General features: G+C 42.3%; 6 protein-coding genes across 6 annotated transcripts; 2 read left to right on the forward strand and 4 right to left on the reverse strand.

Moving 5' to 3' along the window:
* The first annotated feature begins 965 nt into the window (after positions 1 to 965).
* LOC119550775 (inactivation-no-after-potential D protein) lies at positions 966 to 5,476 on the forward strand. The gene is made up of 9 exons (XM_037859705.1): positions 966 to 1,189; positions 2,595 to 3,181; positions 3,236 to 3,326; positions 3,384 to 3,739; positions 4,204 to 4,428; positions 4,492 to 4,603; positions 4,668 to 4,807; positions 4,864 to 5,160; positions 5,220 to 5,476. Exons 1-9 carry the CDS (start codon positions 1,153 to 1,155, stop codon positions 5,409 to 5,411), a joined length of 2,037 nt encoding a protein of 678 aa, XP_037715633.1. The 5' UTR covers positions 966 to 1,152; the 3' UTR covers positions 5,412 to 5,476.
* Positions 5,470 to 7,153, reverse strand: LOC119550776 (60S ribosomal protein L23). Its single transcript, XM_037859706.1, has 4 exons — positions 7,135 to 7,153; positions 7,018 to 7,067; positions 6,681 to 6,892; positions 5,470 to 5,716 (listed from the first exon to the last, which is right to left on the reverse strand). Exons 2-4 carry the CDS (start codon positions 7,028 to 7,030, stop codon positions 5,519 to 5,521), a joined length of 423 nt encoding a protein of 140 aa, XP_037715634.1. The 5' UTR covers positions 7,031 to 7,067; positions 7,135 to 7,153; the 3' UTR covers positions 5,470 to 5,518.
* A 1,967-nt stretch (positions 7,154 to 9,120) lies between these two features.
* On the forward strand, positions 9,121 to 15,353 carry LOC119549704 (spatacsin). Its single transcript, XM_037857930.1, has 6 exons — positions 9,121 to 10,290; positions 10,617 to 12,089; positions 12,151 to 13,623; positions 13,685 to 14,742; positions 14,815 to 14,976; positions 15,038 to 15,353. The coding sequence occupies exons 1-6, from the start codon at positions 9,229 to 9,231 to the stop codon at positions 15,255 to 15,257; spliced, it is 5,448 nt and encodes a 1,815-aa protein (XP_037713858.1). The 5' UTR covers positions 9,121 to 9,228; the 3' UTR covers positions 15,258 to 15,353.
* LOC119549705 (putative inorganic phosphate cotransporter) lies at positions 15,333 to 17,784 on the reverse strand. Its single transcript, XM_037857931.1, is given in 5 exon segments — positions 15,333 to 15,545; positions 15,715 to 15,871; positions 15,873 to 16,329; positions 17,136 to 17,681; positions 17,742 to 17,784. Coding segments are annotated over 5 exon segments (1,407 nt in total). The 5' UTR covers positions 17,776 to 17,784.
* A 1,887-nt stretch (positions 17,785 to 19,671) lies between these two features.
* LOC119550600 (putative inorganic phosphate cotransporter) lies at positions 19,672 to 21,696 on the reverse strand. Its single transcript, XM_037859415.1, has 3 exons — positions 21,482 to 21,696; positions 20,344 to 21,417; positions 19,672 to 20,260 (listed from the first exon to the last, which is right to left on the reverse strand). The coding sequence occupies exons 1-3, from the start codon at positions 21,638 to 21,640 to the stop codon at positions 20,006 to 20,008; spliced, it is 1,488 nt and encodes a 495-aa protein (XP_037715343.1). The 5' UTR covers positions 21,641 to 21,696; the 3' UTR covers positions 19,672 to 20,005.
* Positions 21,697 to 23,746: 2,050 nt separating this feature from the next.
* On the reverse strand, positions 23,747 to 25,611 carry LOC119549681 (putative inorganic phosphate cotransporter). Its single transcript, XM_037857890.1, has 4 exons — positions 25,590 to 25,611; positions 25,183 to 25,319; positions 24,046 to 25,119; positions 23,747 to 23,986 (listed from the first exon to the last, which is right to left on the reverse strand). Exons 1-4 carry the CDS (start codon positions 25,609 to 25,611, stop codon positions 23,747 to 23,749), a joined length of 1,473 nt encoding a protein of 490 aa, XP_037713818.1.
* Between the last annotated feature and the right edge of the window lie 24 nt (positions 25,612 to 25,635).

Raw genomic sequence — 25,635 nt, forward strand, 5'->3', positions numbered from 1 at the left:
CTGAAAAATAGTACACCATCATGTGTCTTTTATTACTCAGTCTGTTTTCATATATTTATATATTTTTTATAGAAAATTATAAATTATTCTTCGATTCAAATAGTTGTCTATGAATATCTGTAAAAATGTGGGTGTATATTAACCAATTTTTTAACAATTCTTGATTATTTGTATAGCCAATGCACAAGCATTATCGAATCTTTGAGTGTGAGTGACATATGTTATTTAGTTGTAAGTGCAATGAAAGAAAAAGATAAAATCGATGGGCATTTCTGGTCAACACTTGATAGGCTTCTCCTCGCGGAGTGTTGAGTTCAGCATTGGTCAAATCGCCCCAACAAATTAATAACTTGATAGGGGCAATAAAGGCACTTGAGTACTGCCTACTGCCTGTTTTTTTCACGCCCGCATTTTCGCTATGGTATTCCATATTATGACCGTCTTGAGGGAGCTGTGTATTATGTGAGGGGCGCCATAACAGACAGTGAAAGTTACTCAATGCAATAGAAGCACCTTCTCCAAATCGATATCACTGAACTGCAAACGACAATAATAAATAAAGAACGCTTTTAAAAATTTAAAAGAACCCTATCCTTACTATTCATATTTATTTTTTGGAAAAAAAAATCACCAAAGCACTAAGCGTTGTTAATGTAAGGTATGTATATTTTAGTATTTCTGCCTTTTTTTTAGAATTGGCATTATAATAGTTTTCACGTGATGGCAACTTCGAGTAAGAAATTTCGGGTTAAATGTTTTTAAAAAGGTTTTGTAGAAAATAAAAATTGCTATGTTGATGTCTAAACATAAAACACCTCCAACCAGCTACAACCAGAAAACACATCTTTTGTAAAAGGCAAACCATGCTGACCAGTGTAATCGATACGAAAATCATACTCAAAATAGAATGGCCACTAAGTCAGTTAGCAAGAATGTTCGCCCGCTAATTGTAAAATCAGTTTAGGCGCACTTTTCATTGGACTCAAATCGGGCGCTGCCAACGCGGAATATTCACAATAAATAAATCATTTAAACAATAATTCTAAAAATAATTGGATTATAAATTTTAAAGTGACTTGTTACGGTTAATGTTCGGTCAGTGAGCCGCGATTTTGGCTTGGATTACAAAGCAGTCGATCCCAACCAGCGAGGATGGTTCAGTTCCTGGGAAATCCGAGCGCCGCTGGTGGTCAGTGCTCATTCAGTGGTTTCATGACCAACTGCTAATCAAATTTGTACTAATCCGGCGCGAACATGACCTTGATGGGCCACCCAATGGGTGTTTAATGTTCTATAAACGGAATTCTGCATGGATATTAATCATAATTTCATTTTAATTCGATTTCTAAATAATAATTTTTTGTTTGCTATCAAGAAAAAAGTGTTTTTCCAAACAAAATCGCCTTAAATACACATTTTTTTCTACGGAAAAATCAATAAATTAAAATTGAAATTGATTTCATCGATATTTCATCCTTTTATTACTTTAATACAAATATACCAGGTCATATAAATATCTTAATTTATTTATTTATTTATTTTTTATATAATGATAACAAGTAATTATAAACTAAATGCTAACAGTGATCATGAGCTATAGCAGCTATAGGCCTTCAGCTCTTCTGGTTTAGTATAATTTCATTTTGTTTTCTTTTGATCTTAATTTATTTATATCAGTTTTAGTTCAATTTCATTTAATATTTTTATAAGACCATAATTTATTTTTGTTCACAAATAAATTTGAATATAACAAAACCGAAAGAAATTTTCTTTAAAAACATTAACCAATTTAAGTGGGTTAATTCTGTAATAATAAGGACGTCATATTTTGTAGTATCAATTGTGAATTTATCTTCATAAATTATATTGGACTGGATTTTGCAAATATGATTTTATTTTGTTTTAAATACTTTGCATTTTATGTACTTACATTTTTTTATATTAGGCATATAAATTGTTATTGACATTCCAGGAATCTAGTGACGTTATACATATAATATCCATAGTCAACAAAAAAAAAGCTAAAACATAATTTATTTACTTAAAAAAAAAAAAATTCAACATTTAATCCCTTTATAACTCAAATATAGAATAGAGCTGAAAAAGTACTAGAACCCGTGGATTTTTAATTATTATGAGTTTCAAGAAGTATACAGTAGAAACTCTTTCATCTGTAGATCCAAAATTATTTGGACTATTTGCACATTTGTTTAATTCTCTATGAAAATATAGAGTAGATAAGCGTATGACAGTATTAAAGGAATGATATTAAACAAAAATAAACTTTATAGACTAGTGCCTTGAGTGTCAGATACCCGTTATCTGTTTTAAATTTGAAATAAAGTAAGATTCTAGGGCATACAATCGGTATGTCTATTCCCAACTTTGTATTTTTTGTAGTTTTTGAGATCTCAGTGTTCATTCGGACTGATGGACATGGCTAGATCAACTCGACTAGTGATCATTATCAAGAATATACATATATACTTTATAGGGTCGGAAACGCATCCTTTAACCTGTTACATATTTTCCGACGAATACAATATACCCTTTTAGTTTAAACTTGTGTAAAAGTGGATGTTTTCCGTTCGCAGAGCTAATTCACATGGTGACGCTGGACAAGACGGGCAAAAAGTCCTTCGGCATCTGCATAGTGCGGGGAGAGGTAAAGGATTCGCCCAACACCAAGACCACCGGCATCTTCATCAAGGGCATTGTGCCCGACAGTCCGGCGCACCTGTGTGGTCGCCTCAAGGTGGGCGATCGAATCCTCTCGCTCAACGGAAAGGATGTGCGTAACTCCACTGAACAGGCGGTCATTGATCTCATCAAGGAGGCCGACTTCAAGATCGACTTGGAGATTCAGACCTTCGACAAGAGCGATGAGCAGCAGGCAAAGTCAGATCCGCGGAGCAATGGCTACATGCAGGCCAAAAACAAGTTCAATCAGGAGCAGACCACCAGCAACAATGCGGGCGGAGGTCAGGGAATGGGTCAAGGTCAGGGGCAGGGTCAGGGACAGGGACAGGGAACGGGTGGCATGAACCGGCAGCAAACTCTGCAAAAGCGAAATACCACATTTACGGCCTCGATGCGTCAGAAGCACAGCAACTATGCTGAGGAGGATGACGAGGACACCCGAGATATGACCGGTCGCATTCGCACGGAGTCGGGCTATGAGGTGGGTCAAAATAATCCAAAAACTGTTCCTTTAACCATCTAAACCTTTCTTTAGATTGATCGAGCCTCCGCCGGCAACTGCAAACTGAACAAGCTGGAGAAGGATCGCGACAAGGAACAGGAAGATGAATTTGGCTACACGATGGGTAAGGCTCTTCTAACCATTAAATGCTATTCACCCAGCACGTAAATGCCATTCCCAGCTAAGATCAACAAGCGGTACAACATGATGAAGGACCTGCGTAGAATTGAGGTCCAAAGGGATCCCAGCAAGCCTCTAGGACTCGCTCTCGCTGGGCACAAGGACCGCCAGAAGATGGCCTGCTTTGTAGCCGGTGTGGATCCCAATGGATCTTTGGCCAGTGTGGATATGAAGCCGGGCGACGAGATCGTCGAGGTCAACGGCAATGTGCTGAAGAATCGCTGCCACTTGAACGCCTCCGCCATTTTCAAGAACGTGGAGGGGGACAAGCTGGTGATGATCACCTCGCGACGCAAGCCCAACGACGAAGGCATGTGCGTAAAGCCCATCAAGAAGTTCCCCACCGCGTCTGATGAGGTATGTTATCCTAAAGTTGTATAAAAATAATTTTGTCTTTTTGTTCATTACGATTTGCCATTCGGATATCGTAGTTTGATCAAAATAATAATATGTATCGGTACCTAAGAAATTTATAAAATTGATAATAGTATATTACATTTTAGAAAGTTATACCCACGGTCGATACCACGTATTAAGAGGCATCCCTTCTTTCCAATTTTTGTTATTATATATTCCTAGACTTGTCCACGAATGACTACAAGGTACTTATATAGTCAGTTAGGGGTTAATTGTAACCGTCGATTTTCAGACACACTTGGTTCGTTTAAGATTTTGATTATAAGATCATAATTAATTTTAACCTTAATACAATTGCGAAACCTTAAAAAAAGGATTTTACATATGATAAGATCAAACAGAATTAAAATTCCATTTTATGTACTAGTTTCTCCTCTGATTACATCTTCTTTTCTTTTTGACAGACTAAGTTCATCTTCGACCAGTTCCCCAAGGCGCGTACGGTGAAGGTGCGCAAGGAGGGCTTCCTGGGCATCATGGTCATCTATGGCAAGCACGCTGAGGTGGGCAGCGGCATTTTTATTTCGGATCTGAGAGAGGGCTCGAATGCAGAGTTGGCGGGCGTTAAGGTTGGTGACATGCTGTTGGCCGTTAACCAAGATGTAACACTAGAATCCAATTACGATGATGTGAGTTCTAACGAAACAAACTAGATCCTTAGTTTGTAACCATTTATGTATCCCTAACTTTAGGCGACTGGACTGCTAAAACGTGCCGAGGGAGTTGTCACCATGATTCTTTTGACTCTCAAGAGCGAGGAGGCCATAAAGGCAGACAAGGAGGCGGAGGAGAAAAAGAAAGAGGGTAAGCATTAAATGCAAGCGTGGTTAACCACACACCTCCTTCAACCTGATAACCCAATCCACAGAGGCCAAGAAAGAGGCGGAGAAGCCACAGGAACCCGCCACAGCCGAGATCAAGCCGAACAAAAAGATTCTCATTGAGTTGAAGGTGGAGAAGAAGCCGCTGGGCGTAATCGTCTGCGGCGGCAAAAACAACCATGTCACGGTGGGCTATCTCCGCTTTCCTTGATTTCAATCAATACCTTAACTTTCTTTTGATAGACTGGCTGTGTGATCACCCATGTTTATCCCGAAGGAGCAGTGGCCGCCGACAAGCGCCTAAAGATTTTCGACCACATTTGCGATGTGAATGGTAATCCAACCCACGTGGGATCCATGACGACATTGAAGGTCCATCAGCTGTTCCACACCACATACGAGAAGACGGTGAACTTAACGGTCTATCGCGCCGATCCGCCAGAGCTGGAAAAGTTTAATGTGGACTTCATGAAGAAACCGGGCAAGGAGCTGGGCCTCTCGCTGTCGCCCAACGAACTGGGATGCACCATTGCGGACGTAGTACGTATAAAACATGGACTGGCGGTGGAAGGTACCTCACTGAACAATTCCCTCATTAGATACAAGGACAGTACCCGGAGATCGACAACAAACTGCAGCGCGGCGATATTGTAACCAAACTCAATGGAGATTCCCTGGAGGGCCTCACGTTCCAAGTGTGCTATGCCTTGTTCAAGGGAGCCAACGGCAAGATATCGATGGAGGTGACTCGACCCAAGCCCACTCTGCGCACCGAGGCACCCAAGGCCTAGAGACGATCCTCCGCTTCCGAAGTAGTGCAGCATTCAATAAAAGATCCGACAATTCTAATTCAAAACAATCTGTTTTCCGTTGTGGGTTTATTTCAAAAGGAAACTCCTTATGCTATGGAGCTTGCATTGGATGCGATACGGGGCCACAGATCAGCGCATTCCTTGGCCACGGGCCCGGTGATGGCCGAGCCCTTCATTTCGCCCTTGTTGTTCACTATCACCCCGGCATTGTCCTCAAAGTATATAAACACCCCGTCCCTCCTCCTGAATGGTTTGCGCTGCCGAATAACCACGGCAGGCATGACCTGGAAAAGATGGAGACAAGAATTAGTCATTTTTATTTTCATAGTGAGATACAAGGGGACTATGTTGATAAATATGGGGCAAACAAAAAAGAACATTTATTTCTTATTTAACTTTAATTTAAGGGTAAGCACCCAAGAAAAATAAGAGTTCTTGCTGTCTATTGCAATTATTGATAGAAATATAATTATCATCAAAGTTGGATTGTAAACATTACGCAAAGATAAGGTTTGGAAACTTCTAACTCAAAATCATGCATTACAAAAATAAATAACGTAAGGCATAAAACGTGCTTTTTTTTTTAGCGATAAGCTATCTTTGCCGGAAAAAACATGTGGAAAATATAAACTATGTTTTTTAAGATTAATACAACAGCGTACACTTTACAAAATTAAATACTTTCAATAATAAATGTAAGAAACAATTAGAATAAACAAAACTAAGTAAAATTTTTTCGAAACAGTACAAGTTTTCCAAATAATTTCTATCTAAGAAAACTCAACATTTAGGTATAGCCATATATTGGCGAATGTGTTAGCTTTGCGGGCGCGAAACAAATTAATCATACAAGTGAATTATGGGATATGAATGAAAATTGCCGAAAATAGTTAAGGGTAGCACTGTTAATGCACATGTTTGGAATGTAGCCACAGCTGATAATATCAATTTGAACAAAAAAGGTTAGCAAGTGAATTTTAAGAAAATCAAATTTAAAGTTAGACCAAAAAGAAACCTAATATAAGGCGTTTAAGATTTTAGACAAGTGACAATTAAGTTAATAATAATTAAATGTAGTTAGGGGAGTTGTTAGATTGACTTCTTTCAAGCAAACACTGCAAATTTCATTCACGAAAGTACACAAAAACAAAGTTGGAAAAAACGTGTTCACTTGTTGGGTTTGTAAAAACGAGGGGTACAATAAGCGGGGGATCTGCAACTTGACCCTCCCGGAACCACCACACTCACCTTCTTGCGGAGCTCGGGCTTTCCCTTCTTGACGGTGGCCACGAACATGTCGCCGACGCCAGCGGCGGGCAGACGGTTCAGGCGACCGCGGATTCCGTGCACGGCGATCACGTACAGGTTCTTGGCTCCGGTGTTGTCGGCACAGTTCATCACGGCGCCCACGGGCAGACCGAGGGAGATGCGGAACTTGCCTCCCGCGGTACCTCCACGTCCTAAATGGGGCGGAAGCAGAAACACAGGGATTAGTTTGGTTTGGCACACCGCACTTTGTCTCTCCACACACTCGGCGGCGTCACATTTTTCACGCTTCAACCGCTCGTTTCGTTCGGATTCCTACCTCTCTTCGACATTTTGCTGCTCGCGGGCTGGTTATTCCAAGTTTAATCGCTAGTTTGCCAATGGGATGGTTTAATTATTAGCATTGAGAAAAACGTGGAGATTTTATTCTACTTACTTCGCCGGAAACGAAAACGAAAAGGAGGGAAATACGGTGTGACCGCACGTCTTTCGTCAAAATATACCGCGAAATATCGAAAAAATAACCTAATTATTACCAAGAACAAGGTTGGAATGGTGCAGAACTTTGATAGAAGTCTAGCGCGGACTCAAACCGACGACGCTTCTTAGCATACGAAAACAAGTTGGCAGGGCTGGCCATACTAATAGCGTTTTCACACCGGGTAGTGCAACATCATTAGCGTTTATAAGTTGAAACGGACTATTATCTTACGTGTGCTAGAAAACCCTAGCTATTTCTAATAGTTTTTAACTGATCTAAACCGAATGTTTCCCAACAAAATGTTTCAATTCTTTTTAGTTTTTATTAGAAAAGGTTTAAAAAATAAACAATGTTTAATTATTAAAGTGAATAAAAACAAATGGACACTACTAAATACGAAAATACAGACTTTTCATGATGATCGATTGGATTTCTTTTTATAATGACTTATTTATTGAGTTTTTTAAAGCAGTAGTAGTTTTGTCCCACAAGATACTCACCAGAAAATTTATTTTTGCCAAAATCAATTGATAATATATATATTTTTAGTTATTTATTCTGCTGTTTTTTGGAGCATAACGGCATGGGACACTTATTCTCCTTACATTTTTTTGCGTGGTATTCGCAGACGGCGTCGAATTGCTTGCAGGTGCGACAACCTGCTTCCGCCTTGCGTTGACAGTTCTTCGTGTGCTGGATAACGCGTTTTGTAATCCTGCATTTGCGGTTGGAGCAGTTGGAGCATTGGACGGCGTGCAGCAACGCATGGACATACATGTCGATATTCTTTCTGAACTGCTCGCGAGCCAAGCTCTGATAGCCACGAGCCATCCCGTTAGTCATCGTCTATAGTTTTAAAAAATCCCAAGGGAAACCGAAAAATTTTGTGATGGTTTTGTGTTTCGAATGCAAGTAAATGTATTTTTATCACATCAAATACTAACCAGGAAACAAATTGTAAAGCAAAATAAGAAATTGTTTATAATCTGTATGGGCACTCAATAAAAAGACGTCTTATTTTTTTGAGCTCTAAATGAACACTGCATTTTTATAAAATCATTACGCAGGTAGGAAACACAAGAGGATCCGAAGAGAACCTTTCGTGGATAGGAAACCATTTTAAGTGATAACATTTCGGGTTAGGTTCAAGTGACCTGCACGCATGTGTGTTTAGGACAGTGTCTTTTTTAGGGTTTCACCTACAAGTTGTTATTTATGGCTCTAGAAAAATGAACAGAGCTAATAAAATCTTCTATTTCGTACTTGAGCTCATGTGGTGAGCCATCTATGTACAATGTACAATGTACTTATATAAATTTGTATATGTGAATTAGGCAGAAACCATTGTTGTCCCTTTTCCCTGTTCCAGTGTTCCCTGAGTTATAAAGTGTGCCTTATTCCTTTAAGGATACTATAAGAATTCCAAAACAACCAGATTAGCACACACGTTTGGGAACTGTTTGGAAATTGTATCCGTGATCAAACTCACGTTCTCGTACATTCTAGATCGATCTGGACAGCAACAGGCACCTAGGTCCACCGTCCGTACTGCCCATTCGGTTCCGACGTCCCGGCTTAAAAGTTTTAGTCATTTTTTTTTTAAGAGATGTGTTTGCACATGAAATAAACATTGTTTTTATGATTTAATGTCATTTCATTCACTTCTTATTATCACACTTAATTTTTGTACTTTTACTATGTTTTCTACAACCAACCAATTAAAAGAATATGATTACAAGATGTTCAAGTAACACAGGCCTTCGATTAATTTCTTAAAATGAATTATTTTCATGATGTTCTTTTAGTTGCAAGGGTACTTATGTTTTATTTTTCTGGCTTTGGTTCATCTACTTCTGCACTCACTGTATTGTGAACTAGTTCCATCTCAAATAAGGTTCCGGAGGAGAAGCAGCACATTCAGCTGTTTTTCCTATTATCATCTGTTGATTGCATTGCATTGTTCGCCTCGCCTCGCCTATTCGGAGGCGAAACAAAGAGATGTGAAAAAACCCGCAGAACATTCCAAAAACCACCACTCCGCCCTCCAAGATGCATTCCGCCCAGGCGCAGGCTCAGGCCCGCGACAAGATATTCAAGAACTGGAAGGGGATCAGCGAGGTGACCATCATAAAGGAGGTGGCCACCAAGGGCGAGCACATCGACCTGTGCATGGAGTACTGGGCCCAGAAGAGGAAGATCCCCGTCTCGGAGTACCGCCACTACTTCTACGACGTGGTGCAGGCCTATGTGCAGCGCCTGCTTTCCGAGCGACTCGTTTGCAAGGCGGAGGATGTGATCCGTAACGTGGACCGGGATGTCAAGTGCTTCTTCTTCCAGTTCACCTGCGAGTGCCAGGACGAGGAGTTGTGTGAGTTCGTGCTGGATCACCTACGCAATCGGGAGCCCCTGATGTACGAGCAAGAGGAGCCAGTCCTCGCATACCATTGGTCCCTGGTCCAGCAGCTGCGGGAGTGTGAGTCCCTGGTGGCCAAGCATCGGGTGCATCTGCCGCGTGTCCACATAGAAGCCTTGATGACTCTACCGGAGGAGGCCCTGCAGTTGCTACTCGTCGAACTGTACTTCGCCAATGGCAATGAATCTCTGCTGGGATCCCTCTCGAAGAAAATGGTCTGGCAGCATCTGGTGGATAGTGATGAACAGGCGAAGCTCCAACGCTGGTGTCGCTGCCAGGAGGAGAGCTTCGAAGCCCCGGAAACGCTCTCTCCCTTGGAACAGGGCTTCGCCGCATGGAAAATAGATGACAGCATGTATGAATATGCCCTGGAGCAACTGCGGCAGCCCAACGAAGTGCTGCGAAACTTCTTTGCCCGCGCGGGATACTTTTTCACTGATGAGTCCGGCGATATTCCTTCTTTGCTGCGTCGCCTTTGCACCATGGAGTGCTTGGGAAAGCACGCGGATCTCCTCAGCCGTCAGCCTCTGGCCAAATATCTGCTGGATCGCGGCCAATACTCTCTGCTCCTCATGGAATGTGTGCCTGTAGCCTCGCTGGAACAGCTGGCCGGCACTGAGACCCATCAGGAGAGTCTCATTAACCTAATCGTCGATTTAAAAACGAATTCGCTGACCGAGAATGAGGGCTTCGAGTTGGTAAGTCAGGAAATCTAATCCTATCTTTAAAATTAGTCGAACAAAAATGACTTAAAGTATGTAAATGATATCATAATTTAAAAATGTAAAATGTTGATTAATTATAATTATGTGTAGTCAGTTTTGACTTTTGTATATTTTCTCTCCAACATAAACATGACTTCTGATAAATCTAATTTCTATAAAAATCTCAAATTTAAAACATTTATTATTATCCTTTCCTATAAGATAAGTTTAAATTTAATTTAAATTCTTTTTAATTCTTAGAAAAAACTTCAAAATTAAATGTAAGCCTCAGCAGCTACTAATAAATACATTTCTTTCAGATTTCCAAGAGCGTCCAGGCATATTTGGAGAAAACTCACGATACAGCCGACTCATTTGAAGGACATCCCCTGCTTACCTTCTACGACTTTCTGGGTCAGGAACCAAGTGTGCGGTCCCTGGAGGGATTCCTCACTTCCACAAACTTGGGCCGGGTGCCCTATCTCAAATCGCTGATTGCTCGATTCGATCACGGACCAACTAGCAGCAGTTCTAGCCTGCCCACAGCCCATGATCTTTTTTTGAAGTTCAAGCAGGTGAATCTACCGCTCCTGGCCACCGCTGGACACGGCGAACTGGTCAGCTTCTCAAATGCGCGCCTCTGTCAGCGCTACGCCAGAAAATCTCAACTGAATTACACACACTATCTGAAGCAACAGAGGAGTGCCTATGCCGTTTATTATCTGATCGCCGAGCAACTGCAGCTTTATGGTCAGATCACAAAGACCCAACTTTTCCATGCCTGCGAGACGGTTACTCAGATGGCACTGCAGCACGCCGGCGATGAGGAGCTTGTGACCCATTGCGTTGCTTGCTGCGAGATGCTGGGCTTTGATACCCAGCCACTAAGGAGTTTTCTTCTACTACAGCGGAGACTACCGAAGCCACGGAGCGGAGAAAGTTACTCGGATTCGCTGGCTGAGTGGGATCGGGATTTAGTGCAGCAACTCGAAGCAAATCCCAAAGAATTTCCCTTGGAACTATATCAATCACTGATGCGTCTGGCTGTTCGAGATACTCCTGGAAAACTTCCAGCGGGCTTGCTCGAACACTATGCCTCCAGAAATGACTGGTGGCACTTGCTTCTCATCTTTCAATACTTCGATCTTCCTTTAAGTGAACTAAAGAAGCTCTTACCGCACTTTAAGGCCTCTCCAATCGGTGTGCATCTGCTGCGCGCCTTAAGTTTCGAATCCTCTGGCGATCGTCAGCACAAAAGGAGTTTCCAAAGACCGCCTCGTCGTAGCGGAGAAACGCAGACCAACTCCTCGCAAGAAACGATGACTAATTCATCACACAGTTCGAACCAAGAAACCAGCATGCAGCAGCTTCAAAGGAACACCGAACAATCCCTGTGCACTTTGCTAACCCACACAGCTCGTCAGGATATATTTGCCATCATACTGTGCAGTACCAATAGTCTGCCAGATGAAATTATTCCCACCACAGCAAAGTTTCTGGAGATTATGGTTGGCAATGCCCCGCATTGCACAAGTATCAATCTCTTGAGGCACTGCATCCGACAGGAGCTGCCTATCTTGGCTGTGCTGGCAGTCACACTCAGCGAACAGAACCGGGATTGGTGCTGGATCGTTTGGCTCTCGGTTTCCAGCGGTCAGTGGAGCCACCTACTGCAGGAGGCCTGCAAAGTGCGCGAGGAGAATCGAGAGGAGTGGGTGTGGTCTGTCATCCGAGGAGCTGTAGCTGGTGGTCATGTGAATGCTCTGCTACACAGCCTAGAAATTTTTCAGCCAGTGGGTATAAAAATTACAAATTAAATGACATGGTTAATTAAAGAATCTATTCCCGTTTCAGGAGTGCAAATTTACGCATCTGTGTCGTTTTCTCCAGCTGACAGCCCACCAGGAGGATTTTAGCGATGCCACAATCGTAGAACTACGTCAGTTCTTTTTTAGCTGGAGCCAGAATTCAGTTTCCTTGCCACTTTGTGGTGCCCTTCCCAGAAAGCTAGTAATGCAACGCTCCATTGGCTTGCTTATCATCCAACTGCAGTCCAACTTTGACTGCATTTTGCAGCAGCAGCGATTCCTCGACTGCATCTGTCGCTCGGATGTGGGTGATATTTGTGATCTGCTTAATTTCTGTCTCCTACATAAAGTTTTTGGCGTGGCAGCCACCTGGCTGCGAGAACTTTCCATTGATCTGGAGCAGCTTGTGAAGAAGGACAGCTTAGAGTACAGACGGCTGGTAGATGCCCTCACAGAAGCTCGAGCTTACGAGGAAGCCCTTCAACTAGCCACCTTGCTGCAGCTGCCGCTAAGTGATATTGTTTATCGCAAATGGATGGCCGAGCTGGAAGGCGGCGAAATAAGGCCCCATCAGGAGTATGAAAAGGAGATTCAACAGCACTCTCTAGCACCCGCCATTCTAGTGAGTTTTCTCCTACAAGCGGCTTCCTCCGTTGGCCACGTGGGTGTGCAACGATATGAGCTGCTTCAGAGTACGCTGGGCGTGATCAAACAGCACCATTTGTTTCCCAATGAATCTTTTGATCGTGATCAGATTGAGTATGATATGGTTCTGTGCTATCTGCTGCTACCGGAGGACCGGCTGTCCCAGCTATCCATTTACCACTCGGAATATTTTGAACAAATCATGCTTCAAGAGCGCTGTGTGCTTTATAAATCCTTCTCGGAACTCAAAGAACTGGCAGGAATTGACGACCTCAGCATTTCTGATAAAACTAAGCTAACCCCAGAGATGGAAAGCAGACTCAATACTTTACTAAACACGCTTTTGGACAAGGGCGACATAGTGGAGGCACTGCGTCTTCAAGAGCTGTTTGAATTTCGGCCAAATGACCTTAGGTTTATCGTATTTGCAATGGCACTAGCCGAGGGCATGACCAGCATTAGTAAGCTGTCAAGCAAGGAACGCCAGCTGCTGGGCGAGATTGAGAAGAGTGCATTTCCAAAGTTTAATCGGATTACTCTAAACCAAAATGTGATGTCGCGTTGGGACAGTGATCTTTCTGACAGCTGTTCGGACACGGTGGCGATGGAGTTTGAAGAGATTCCCTCCAAGGAGAAACAGCAGACTCTGGACACCTTGCTGGGCATAGGATCAAAGTTAAAATACGGCGTGGAGCTTGGTAGACGTATTGTTCTTGCCTATAGGGCAGCCATGTATCTGGACAAGGAATACCTCGATGTGCTGCGTACCAAGGATGCTAGTGTGCTTTTAAAGAGCGCCGCTGCCGAGGATTGCTTGCAGCGTCTGCTGGTGGTCAGTGATATACAAATATCCACGCGAATGACACCAAAAGAAGTAAGTTCTTGTAATCTTCTAGAACAGCAATGAGTTTGTAATCCGATTTTAAACCTTACAGATTGCCGAGTGTATAGCCCTGGAGCTGACCACCTGTATTGTACGTCCCCGGTTCTATATTTTTAACGCCAAGGAGCAGCCAAGAAATGCTTTGAGGAACGCTGATCTTTGGGGCCACAGCATAGATAGGGATTTCCACTTGTTCCTAGAACTGGCTCCCAATTCAACCATGTTGGGTAACTGTTTGCTGGAGTATTGTGATGCCCTAAAGATATATCGTCGATATCAGGAAGGAAAGGTATTCGAGGAGACTGAAGCCTTCGAAAATCTGTCCAAGGTTATAAAACTCTATGGATTGCCAACGCCCTCTCCCACGGGAACAATATCCGGCATTCCCCAGGTGTTGTCCCACAAAAAGCTGAATCAAATCTACGTTGAGCTGTTGATCAAAGCGCACTTGTGTTTCGTGCACGAATGCTCTATGGAGGGTATTGTAAGTGTTCTTCAGAAAGCTAAAGTTCTAAATGGGCAACTGGCCCAGGCGAAATCCTGGTCGCTGATTGTCCGGATGCTGATTGGAATAGCGCGTTATCGTGAGATGTTCTATTGCTTCGATTCACTGATTGAGAACGAGCAATTCGAGTCCTTGTTGGGACAGTTCGATGAGGATCAGAAGGGCGGACTTCGGCAGGCAATTCTTAGCTACCTAAGGGAGTACCAACCAAAGAATGGAAAGGAACTGCTGCGTTTGGCGGCCCTTCACTTCCTTATGTACAAGGAATTGGCGGAGATGTGGACCACGGAGGCCCAGGAGATAGTCAGCAAAATTCAAGCCCTCGCCGAACAGTCCAACAAGCTGAAATGCTCGGCGGAGGTGCAAACTCTTTTGCAGCAGGCATTGGAAAATTACACACATGCTACGGAGAACTATTTGTTGGACAACAAGCTATTGCTGGCTCAGCAGTGTGTTTCCCGCGCGGAGCTGATGGCCATGCAGCTGGATCTGTGCAACAAGGCACTGGAAAAGCGGCACAACACCAACTCCAATAGTATGTGCGTGATCGTCATTGGAGTAAGGACAAGAGAACATTTTCGGGAGTTGGTCAACAATCATCTAAGGTATATTATATCTACAGTTGAAATAATGTACAATTTTATATACATTTACATATATGATATTTTTAATTTCAGCGTACCCCAAACTTTGATTCTTGGTCGCGCCTATGGTTATGACATTAACTGGAGCGAGGCCATCTTGTCCCAATTTGTAGTCCTTCAAGCACCAAACTATCTGCAGGAATATCTGTGCCATCAGCGAATCAATGACGATGTGATTGAGCAGGTGGTCAAGGGGTAAGATTGTACTATATTCCGCCAACTTCTATTTACTAAAATGTTTCTTTTGTTTCCTTAGATACTTGCTCCACGCCCAAAGTAATGCCACAAATTCAAAGCAGGAGGAGTCGCTGGTCCAACTAGTGGAACTAATCAAATCGGTTATTCTGAAATACAAACTGGCTTCGATTTTGGGGCTCAAGTCCATCGTGATGTCTTTAATCAACGATTCCTCAGTTTATTATCTGAGAGATACAAACTTCGGTCGCAGCGAATTCCACACGGCAGGGGATACGTGACATATATACCATTGTGATTTTAAAATGTTTTTATGTAACAAAATTAGCACTGAATATGTTATTACAAATATACAATTACAAATAGTTAAACTTTTCGACGGATACCGATTCGTCGGGTGTTTTGGCAGTTGCCAAAGTTTTTGGTAATGCTTCAGCTGCGGTTTCTTTGGACAGGGGATCATTCCACGGCTGGACAGTCATTTGACCGAAGATTCAATACAACAAGTTGCCTAGGAAAAGTATAGCGGAGATGCCAAGGAAAACAAATCTCCATTGCGTGCGATCCGACTGAAAATAATATAAAGTATTTGTAAAATATAATATTAAGTACACTATAAGTTAACATATGGATATGGTTAAAAAGTACCTTTCTAAGTAGTATCTGAATATGTAAAAGTTTCCCATTAACCATAGTGTTTTGTTATCGACCACTTATATATGTATTATCAATCCTCACCTCATTGGTAACAGTCAGTCCAATAATGATGGGTGATATCACCCCAGCCGCAGACATCAAGGTGTTGCTGATCCCAAAAAGCAGTCCGGCGAAGTTTGGCGACAAGTCCACGTGGTTGAGGGAACTTCCGATGGCCTGTCCGGAAATGGCAGCTGTTGGACAGACTCACTAGGGCTACAGCCGGTGTCCAGGTGGCAAATGAATTGATGGTTTTTCTCAGGATGGGCAACGGAATGTCTCTATATCGAGTCAAATATTCAGCCAGGAAAATAAACCCGTAGGAGGACATTAGCATGACGACGAAGGGTAGTGCGGATAGCAGAGCATTGACTGCAATACTGTAGTGAAAAACGCCGTGGATGTAGCGCCGTATTTGCTGCATTAGCGTATAGAAGCTGCATGCCTGACTCATCTTACAAAAGGCCAACACGATAAAGGGACGTGAGGTAAGGATTTGGAGCCATGGAACTGGAGGAATCTCACCCCGAATCCCCTGATTCTGCTCCAGGGCCAGTTCAATATGTTTGGGCTCCGCCAATGAAATGAATCTTGATTCGGGTGGACTGTTGGCACCGTAACGTAAAAAAAGAAGGCACCAAACAATTCCCAAATAACCTATGGATGGAAATAAAGCTTGATAAATGCATACTTAGTAAATCCCTTTGACTAAGAATGAGGTTTTAAAAGGGACTTAATCAAGTTTCAATGGCCTATCAACCGTTATTTAGTATGATGATTTATTAACCTATTTTAATGATTTATTGTGCATTAAAACATTTATGACAAGTATTACAGAATTTATAGTTCACTTTGAGTTAGAAAATGGATAATTTTTGCAGATTATGAATAATACTAACACATTTTCCAGATATTTTCGACTTGCTTTTTGAAAAAATACCTAACTTTGTGTTTTTTTAAGAAAGAAATATTTGTCCGTAACCTTTTGTATAACATCAAAAAAAGTATTAATTATTTTGAATTTGGCTTAAGAATTTAAAAAAACTTTTGTGACTCAACAAATTTTTAGGTGCATTACAAGTCTAGCTTGGCTTTCTACGAAACATTTTCGTCCTGCTCTTAATTAATCGTTTACGTTAAAAAATAGAAGAATATCTGCATAAAGATATGTTAAGTCGTTTGTAAATTCCGGTGAGTAAGGAGTTTCAAAACGTTCTTTTAAGAAAAATGCACTCTAGTCTAAATGAAAAGAGCAATTTGCAAAGCCAATATATTCAGAACTAAGATCTGATCGGCCTAAATAAAAAAATATTTTCTTAGTTTAAAAAATTCAGCACAATTTATGTAAAAGATAATATGTTTCTTTGGAATATTAACCAAGTGGATGTTATGGAAAAGTACATATTATCCCTTGATTTCTTTGTGTATTTCCCTGAGCTATTAGGGACAAGTATTAAACTCACCTGGCACATAAAAAGTGCTGGGCCAACCAAGTGGCGAGGCAGATAGCAGGCCACTCAAAGCGAATCCAATTATGGTCCCGCAATCCAGGCCCGTCGTCATGACACCGCCCAAGCGATTCGCCTCCTCCTTGGGGCACCACTTGGCCAGATGGGTGTACAGGCAGGGCCACATGCCGCCCATCGCGAGTCCCTGGACAAAGCGGACGCAGAAGAGGAGCTGCCAGCCGCCCCAGGCCAAGTCGAAGGGCGTGGCAATGCTGAGGAGGGCGGTGAGGAGCATGATGGCCAGCAGCAGCATCTTGGCTACAAAGCGACTCGACAGATAGCCACTCATCATTTGGGTGCAGCACGAGCCCCAAAAGGGACTACTAATCGTATACGACTTGTGCTGCTCCGTCAACTTATATTCCGGATAATATGGGTTACTGCTATTGGCATTGGTGAAGGCCACGATGGCCACGCTCATGTTGAACCTTTGGGCCACGGTCAAGGTGGCGCAGGTGAAAAGAAACAGCACCTGCAGGTGGCGAATGCCCCATTTGGGACCTGCGAAAACAAAAGACTTTGACAGCGAACTTGACATGCGCATTGAACTTTCCAGCTCACTTTTTACCACCAGGTTAAACGATTTTATCGTCATTGCAGGCCGCAACGAAAAATGCGACTACCTCGAATCACCGAACTAGCAATTTGAAGATAGGCGATGCAATTTAATAAGTAGCTGCAACTAGCCATTCTGCAAAACTAGTTTACCCGCCAAATATTAAAACTTGCTTCACCGAAACTCGAATTCTGGCCGCGTGCCGCTGACGAGTTCTATAAAATATATAGTATGTTGGTAATTTGGATAAGAATGTTTTTAAAGTGAATCCAGATACCAGAGCCGATTCAATAGTGGCTTTTATAAAGATAATTACACCCAGAAAAAAAATCCCCTGGTTCGCGGCCCTTCACTTTAATTTAAGAAATAAAAGCTTAAAGCCATCAGGCAGTCCATATGACCTTAAAATCATTCTTAATCCTTAAATGTATATGGGAGGCACATTTTTAAGGGTATGTAAGGCCGTTTTTAGTCCATTGATCTTTAAATTATTGTCAGTGGACTAAAATCAAAGATTTCTTTTTTTCTGGGTGTAAAAACAAAACCTTTCATAAAATATCTTAATGTGAACACAATACAAAATATGATTAAACGAACATTTAAAAGTACAATTTAAGATTTAAGAAAATAAATAATATGTCCAAAAATAAGAAAATATAATATAACATTATTACAATATAATGGAAAACAAAACTTAGATTTCAAGGTAAGGATATGTTATACAAACACAAATATTAAAACTGTTTATGTATTTCGAAGCCTAAACTTTTCTAGTCGAAATTTAAGAGAGCGCGTCTTTTATTATTTCAGAAATATAGCATACTTTTCGTCTTATCAATGTAGAATAATAAAGTACGAGTATCTTTAATAATAGTTGTAACTTTTGCCAAGCATTAGGGTATGCTCTTAAAAATATATGTATATATTTCTTTAAAGCACAATTAAAATGTATAATATATTGTTTTCCCATTTATGACTTTTCCGCTGATAAAATATTATAGATGACGTTACAACTGTATTACTGTTACCAAGATATATAGAAAAATATGTATTGATTTAAGAAGTTGAGATATTACTCACGAAAGACTTAAGAAAGAAAACAAATCATATCACGTAAGTTTTAAGCTTTTAGATGCTTATCTCATAAGCAGTAGTCAATCATGTTGGTTTATTGACAGTTTTATAGTCGGGTGAGAAGCTATTCCATTTCTATTTCCCGCCCCAATAACTCACCGCCCCGTGGGAGCTACACATGGGTATAAAAACAAACAATAACAATGACGGGCCGCAGTAGCTGGCGTTAAGTTCTTATCAGAGAGCAAATATAACAACGGCAGTCAGCCAGGCACTTTATATCAATCGGCAGAGCTAATTACAATCACTTTGGTTCCGGGCATTAGACTGCCTTTTTTTATCAAATGACCAAGCGATCGTTAAGCGATAATTACTGCTGAATTAGCCGATGATAAGATAAGGAGAGGAGACCTTACTCAACTTTAAAGTAGGCTGGTCTCAGGCAGGGATTCCACGGTCTTTGATGAGCCATAGAACTTAATTCCTAAAGTGCATAGTTTGTGAGTTGTCAAGTATTCAAACAAGTAAGATTATATTTCCCGAGAGCACTTGTAAGCTATGGGAATCACAAGTAAGCAAATATCATAGGGTCCCATAAATCTGATCCCATCTGAAGAACCTTCCTCATCTAGAAGTAAACAGAGAGCTCTTAAAAAGGAGTCTGAACAGATGCCGAGCAAAACAACCTGTAACCCACCATTGTTTCCATTCAACTGATATCCCATTTGGAGCAGCTAGTTCAAATAGAGCAAAGTACACAGAGCGGAGAAAGAAGTCAACAGTTTATTTCTAAGTATCACAATATATCAGATATTCACAAACAGCTGTGGCAAATGTTTTTGAACCCATCGATAGAGGGGCAGTGCAAAGCACTCAACTTTGGCTGTAGCCATTGACAATTGGTCGCTCGAGCCGCAATCCATAATAAATATGGGTACTTATATACATTTATAAGATAAATTAACAGATTAGATTGCGCCGCCCGATCGGACTCTTCCTCGATTCGAGGGCCGAAATCGCGAGCGATTGGTAACAACAAAGCGATTCAATTGAAAATAATTTACTTAAGCCTCGCGCTACGGTCACGCCTTATAAATAGAATAAATATAAATTACAGCCTACTTATAGTTAATACTGATTAACAAAAGAAATTGTTCTGTGCAGGCAGGGGCAGGGCAGCCACTTCCGCCACAAATCAATCGATGGCTTTGGCCGTATATCTCTCGGGCCAACTGATTTGCTGCTCCAGAACAGGATCGATGGGTGGGGCAACCTCTTCGGCAGTGGTTTTCGTCTTTTCGCAGGCGGATTCCGCATCCTTTGGCTTGAGGAAATCATCTGCATCCCAGGGCTGCGCCTTGGCGGTTCCCCAAATGATGAAGACCACGTTGCCCACAAAGAAAATGACAGCCGCCAGGCCAAAAACGATCTGCCATTGCCCGCGATTGTGCTGTGGAGAATTGGGAAATATTTATTATTATTGTTTTTGACTTGGGTTTTTCCATATACATTTTTTTTCGACAGTTGACTCACCTTATCGGCCACGATCTCTCCGGCAATCAGTGGTGTGAGGATGGGAATAACATTCGCCACCGTATTGCTCAGGCCAATCAATATGCCAGCATGATTGGGTGACAGATCGATGGAATTCAGGGAACTGCCAATGGTGGCTCCACTATTCACGCCCACCGACACGGTCATCAGTACGATGGCCAGCTTCTTGTTCTGCTGGCTGAGGAATCCTATGCCGATCAGGCAGGCGGCTGGGATCCAGAAGGAGAGCGTATTGAAAACCTTCCTCACCGAGGTCAGGGACAGGATTTTCTTTTTCAGCAGAACATCGGCGGCCACCAGATAGACATAGGACAGCAGCCACATGGCCAAAAAGGGTAGCGATGAGAAGACCGCATTGCTCTGGATTTCCATGTTGAGGACACCGTTCATATAGGAGGGTATCTCCGCCTGCAGAGTGCTCAGGCCATAGGTCTCTGCACACCGAGTCACCAGCAGGGCGAGGAAGGGCACCGAAGTCCAGATGGCCTTCCAGGGAATGGGTATCGTGCGCTCATGGAAGTCATCATTGTGCTCCAGCGAGGACTCTATGTACTTGCACTCGGCCTCGCCAACAAACCGAGATTCGGTGGCATTGTTGGAGGCGAATATCAGCCAGAGGAAACACCAGGCGGCGCAGAGGGAGCCGGACACATAGGATATGCCCGGCCAGCCCATGACGCCCTTGGCAATCATGCCACTGATGAACATGGCCAGCACAGTGCCGCAATCTGTGCCCGTGTAGCTGAAGGCGCCCAGGCGATTTCGCTCCTCCGGCGGTGACCACATGGCCAGGTGTTCCGTCACACAGGGGAAGATTACGCCCTGGAACAGGCCCTGCAGAATGCGAATGGCGCAGAACACCTGCCACCCACCCCAGGTGATGCACCACGGGGTCATCAGACTGAACACTGCAGTGCCACAGCTGGCCACAAAGAGGACCACTTTGGCGCCATAGCGACGGCACAGGAAGCTGCCAGGACAAAGGGTCAGGATGTAGCCCCAGTAGAAGCTGGAGAGTATGTACGACTTCTGTTTCTCCGTCCATTGGTATTCCTGCGGGATTAGGCAGCCACGTCAGCCAAGTTGCATTACGCATTGCGTATCACTCAAGACTCACCGGAAAATTGGGATTCGTGGTGGCCGCATTGGTCATGGCCACAATGGCCACACTGACATTAAGACGGGCTATGTGCATCACTGTGAGGCCCAGGAAGAGCAAAAACGACTGCAGGTGACGAACGCCCAGGCGAGGGCCCTTCGATGGCTTGTGGGTCATGGTCGCCGCGTATAACCAGAAAGCTAGTCCACTAGGAACACTTTAGTATGTCAGTTAACCCGCGGTCTGCACTGCTAGATTGTTAGAATGGTTCTAAGCCCAATCGCCATTGTATTGCCAACATTTATACGACAAGCGAAAGCTTTGAGAGCTTGGGCCGCAACGCTTGGCCATATCATTCACCTGTTTTTTTCTGTTTGGCACGGGGACTAACAAGTGGGTCTCCAAAGAGATGGTTCAGTCACAAGCAAGATCGTCGAAACTTTGACGCAACTCCTCGTTCCAGAAGCCGTCTGACGTATCCCACCCATTGTACCATTTTGCCAGCGGATTGAGAAAGCATATGCATATGTTCCTACGTATTATCAGCAAATATTGATGGGTTTACACAAAGTGGTAGCTAAAACACCAAAAAACACCCGCACCCTCCCAACACTCCATTTTGCCAGAGACGTGTTTATTTGCTTAAAAGATTTATGGCCCGATTATCAACTAACGCCTTTGTTTTAGCAGACCTAAACACGTAGTGAAATTAAATCCGATCTGTTGAAAGCTTCAAACGGAAAGCGGAAAAGGGCAAACTTTACTCACCACAACCACTCGAATCAACCAGAGCAGCCATAAATGAAAGATTTTACTTATTTTTTGGAATCGTATTTATGGCTTTAATCTCGGCGAGGCAATCAAACGTACCTGATAAGCGATGCTACCACACCTGAAAAAAACGAACTTAACGACGAAATTATTTTTTAACGATTTAAAAAGAGTCACTTCTCTTCTAATCGTTCATTAAAACTTCTTCTTTTGAATAGCATTTTCACCATCATCATAAAAAAAGACAAAGCGTGTCTGTAAAATTCTTTGCTTTGAACGGTATGAGTCATATTATGGACCACCAAAGTAGCACAGGTTGAAGTACGAAAGATCACGTCGAGAAAATTATAGTTTCATTAAAAACTGCTTGATAACAGTATTTCCTAAGCTTTATATTTACTAGGTAATACAATAATACCTTCTGATCTCATATGAAATTATAAAAATATAGTTTTGGAAAAAAATTAGGCAAATATAATCAAGAAATTAACAATCTTTTTGATATTAAATGCAGCCCTTTTATTCTGACCTCGTTCGTTTGAAAGAGTACCCCAAAACTTTGGTAACATTTTTTTGATAATCTGTTGTTTTTCTAAGTGCAGTTAAATAAATAATCAACAAATCGATAATGTACACGGCCAAAGTATTTATAATGTTAATGTCAATTTATTGAACTTTATTAAATTAAAGGAAACTCTAATCTGAACCAAATTAAAGCCCTGGTATAACAATCTCGAGTGACTCCCCTAGCTACTCTGAGTGAGTTATGAGCTAAAGCTTAATGGACTTGTGTTTAGATTAACAGAGCTTTATTATCTTCTCAGGAATTTGAACGCTTTCGCTGTTTTTCAGTGATCGTAGTAGAAGAAACTAAAATTGGGCTTTCATTAATGGCACAAGCTTTGGAGAGCTCTGCGTAAAAATGTTGTGGTGGTTGTCCTTAAAGACGTCTTTCACTTCAATACATCAATCTATGAGAAAGGTGACAGTCGAAATTAAAGAAATATAGGTAGCTTCTAACATTATTTTTAGAAAAGGAACAGTTTGGAACTAGCAAGTGATTTGTATTTTCTCATCTGGATACTGGCAGGACTTAGCGATATTTGATCGATGACAAAACTCTGTGGATCGCAATACCCGTCTTGTGGAAGTGCTGGTTATGCCTTAGAGACTAGTTTAGGAATAAATGAAGTGTAAAAGTACTTTAATCAGAACAATGTGTATATGTTATTGCAAAAGCCGGGTACTCAAAGCTGACTAGCTCTTGAGACATGGTAAACGAACTCATTGGTTAAAGCAATTATGGCAATTGATTGTAGCACTTCATTTTAGACCGAAGGAACTACTTCAATCTTTTACCTTTTATACCTAATTATAACTTTTCAAATCAGACTTTTCAAAAAAACTAACACCAAATTGAATACATATTATTTTATTTTGGTAATCCGTACATAACTTAAACCTACCCAGACTTTTAAAAATAATGTTGCCTTAAAATTCAAATAACTTTGACTATCTGATTGTAGGACTTGAATTTTCTTTAGTATTTTCGTTGATTTTTGAAGAAAATTTTTCGTTAGGTGTCGCGAAGCTGGCTGGTCCTTTGGCCAGCTCAGGTTCCTTAATCTGGAGATAGTCCTCGGCATCCCAGGGTTGAGTTACAGCCGTTCCAAAGATCAGGTAAATGCAATTGCCCACAAAAAAGATTACGGAGGCAATGATAAATACAATCTGCCATTTTGACCGATCAGTCTGAAAAGAAGGATGCTAATTAAAATGTTCAGAAAGGATTTATTTATGCCGATACTCACAGTATCCTCTGCAATCCAACCAACCACCAATGGAGTGGCTATGGGTACAAAATTAGCAGCTGTATTCACAATTCCCATCAGAATGCTAGCATGATTTTCCGATAGATCAATGGTGTTTAGAACGCTTCCAATGGTCTGTGCGCTATTAACGCCCACACTGATGGTCATCAATGCAATTGCAAAATTCTTCTGATCCTTATCCAAGAATCCGATGCCAATCAAAGTGGCGGCAGGAATCCAGAAGGCTATCGAGTTGTAGGTTTTCCTCAGGACTGTCAGGCTAACTAAGTTCTTACTCAAGAGAACATCGGCAGTGATCAGATAAATGTACGACATGCACCACATGGCCAGGAATGGAAGTGCTGAGAAGAATGCATTGCTCTTCATGTCCATGCCGAGGACTCCGTTCATGTAGGATGGGATCTCGGCCTGCAGAGTACTTAGTCCCCAGTTTTCGCTGCAACGTACAATAAGCAGGGCCAGGAATGGAGCCGAGGTCCAAATCGCCTTCCAGGGCACAGGAATAATGGTCTTGTGGTACTTCTCGTTGTGCTTCAGAGAAGACTCAATGTAGTGAAGTTCTCTTTCCCCTATAAATCGAGATTCAGTGGGATTGTCGGCTGCAAGGACGAACCACAAGGCACACCAGAAGAAAGCTATTCCAGCCGAGACATACGATATTCCCGGCCATCCCAGGGAACTCTTGGCTATCATTCCACTCAAGAACATGGCACTCACATTGCCACACTCGATTCCAGTGTGGCTGAGAGCCCCCAGGCGATTCCTCTCCGCCGGAGGTGACCATTTGGCCAGGTGCTGATGAATACAGGGGAATACCAATCCCTGTGCCAGGCCCATTATCACCCGAATTCCGCAGTACGCTTGCCATTCGCCAAATCCAATGAAGAGAGGTGTCAAGGCGCTGCAGACGCCAGATCCAAAGACTCCCCAGAACATTACACTCTTCACTCCATACCTCTTGCAGAGATATCCGCCGATGAACTGGGTAAAGATATAACCCCAAAAGAAACTGGATAGTATATAAGATATCTCAGCCTGCGTCCAGTCGTATTCCTGTGTAATTGTATTGAGATTAACGATATTTCTTTGAGAGATTTCTTTCAGCCGAGTTCTTACGGGAAAGTCCGGATTCGTGGTATCCGCATTCGTCATTGCCACCACAGACACGCCCACATTCAGGCGGCCTATGAACATAATAGTTATGTTGAGGAAGATCAGTAGGGCCTGGACATGCCGCATTCCCACTGTGGGACCTGCAACAAAGAGAATAATTGGTATTACCCGATCACTTCCTGTCTGCAAGCCGTTCGGCAAATAAATCTGAATTGCTCTTGAGACATCGTTATCGTAGCCATAATTGGAGTGATTTATGACCACTTCATTGGCGTGCGAGTAGCCCGGGAATTTTTCAGCCGGAGGGCAATGTCTGACTTCTGAAGGGCGTTCTATTTGCTTTAAGGCCGTAGGAGGCAGTCCCATTCACAAATTATAATCCCAGCCGATGGCATTAACATTACACACACCATTATTAGTCTCTGCTGACATTTTGTGATTTAATCACTACTTAAA

This window comes from Drosophila subpulchrella, chromosome 2R (genome assembly GCF_014743375.2).
Source record: "Drosophila subpulchrella strain 33 F10 #4 breed RU33 chromosome 2R, RU_Dsub_v1.1 Primary Assembly, whole genome shotgun sequence".
Lineage (NCBI taxonomy): Eukaryota > Metazoa > Arthropoda > Insecta > Diptera > Drosophilidae > Drosophila > Drosophila subpulchrella.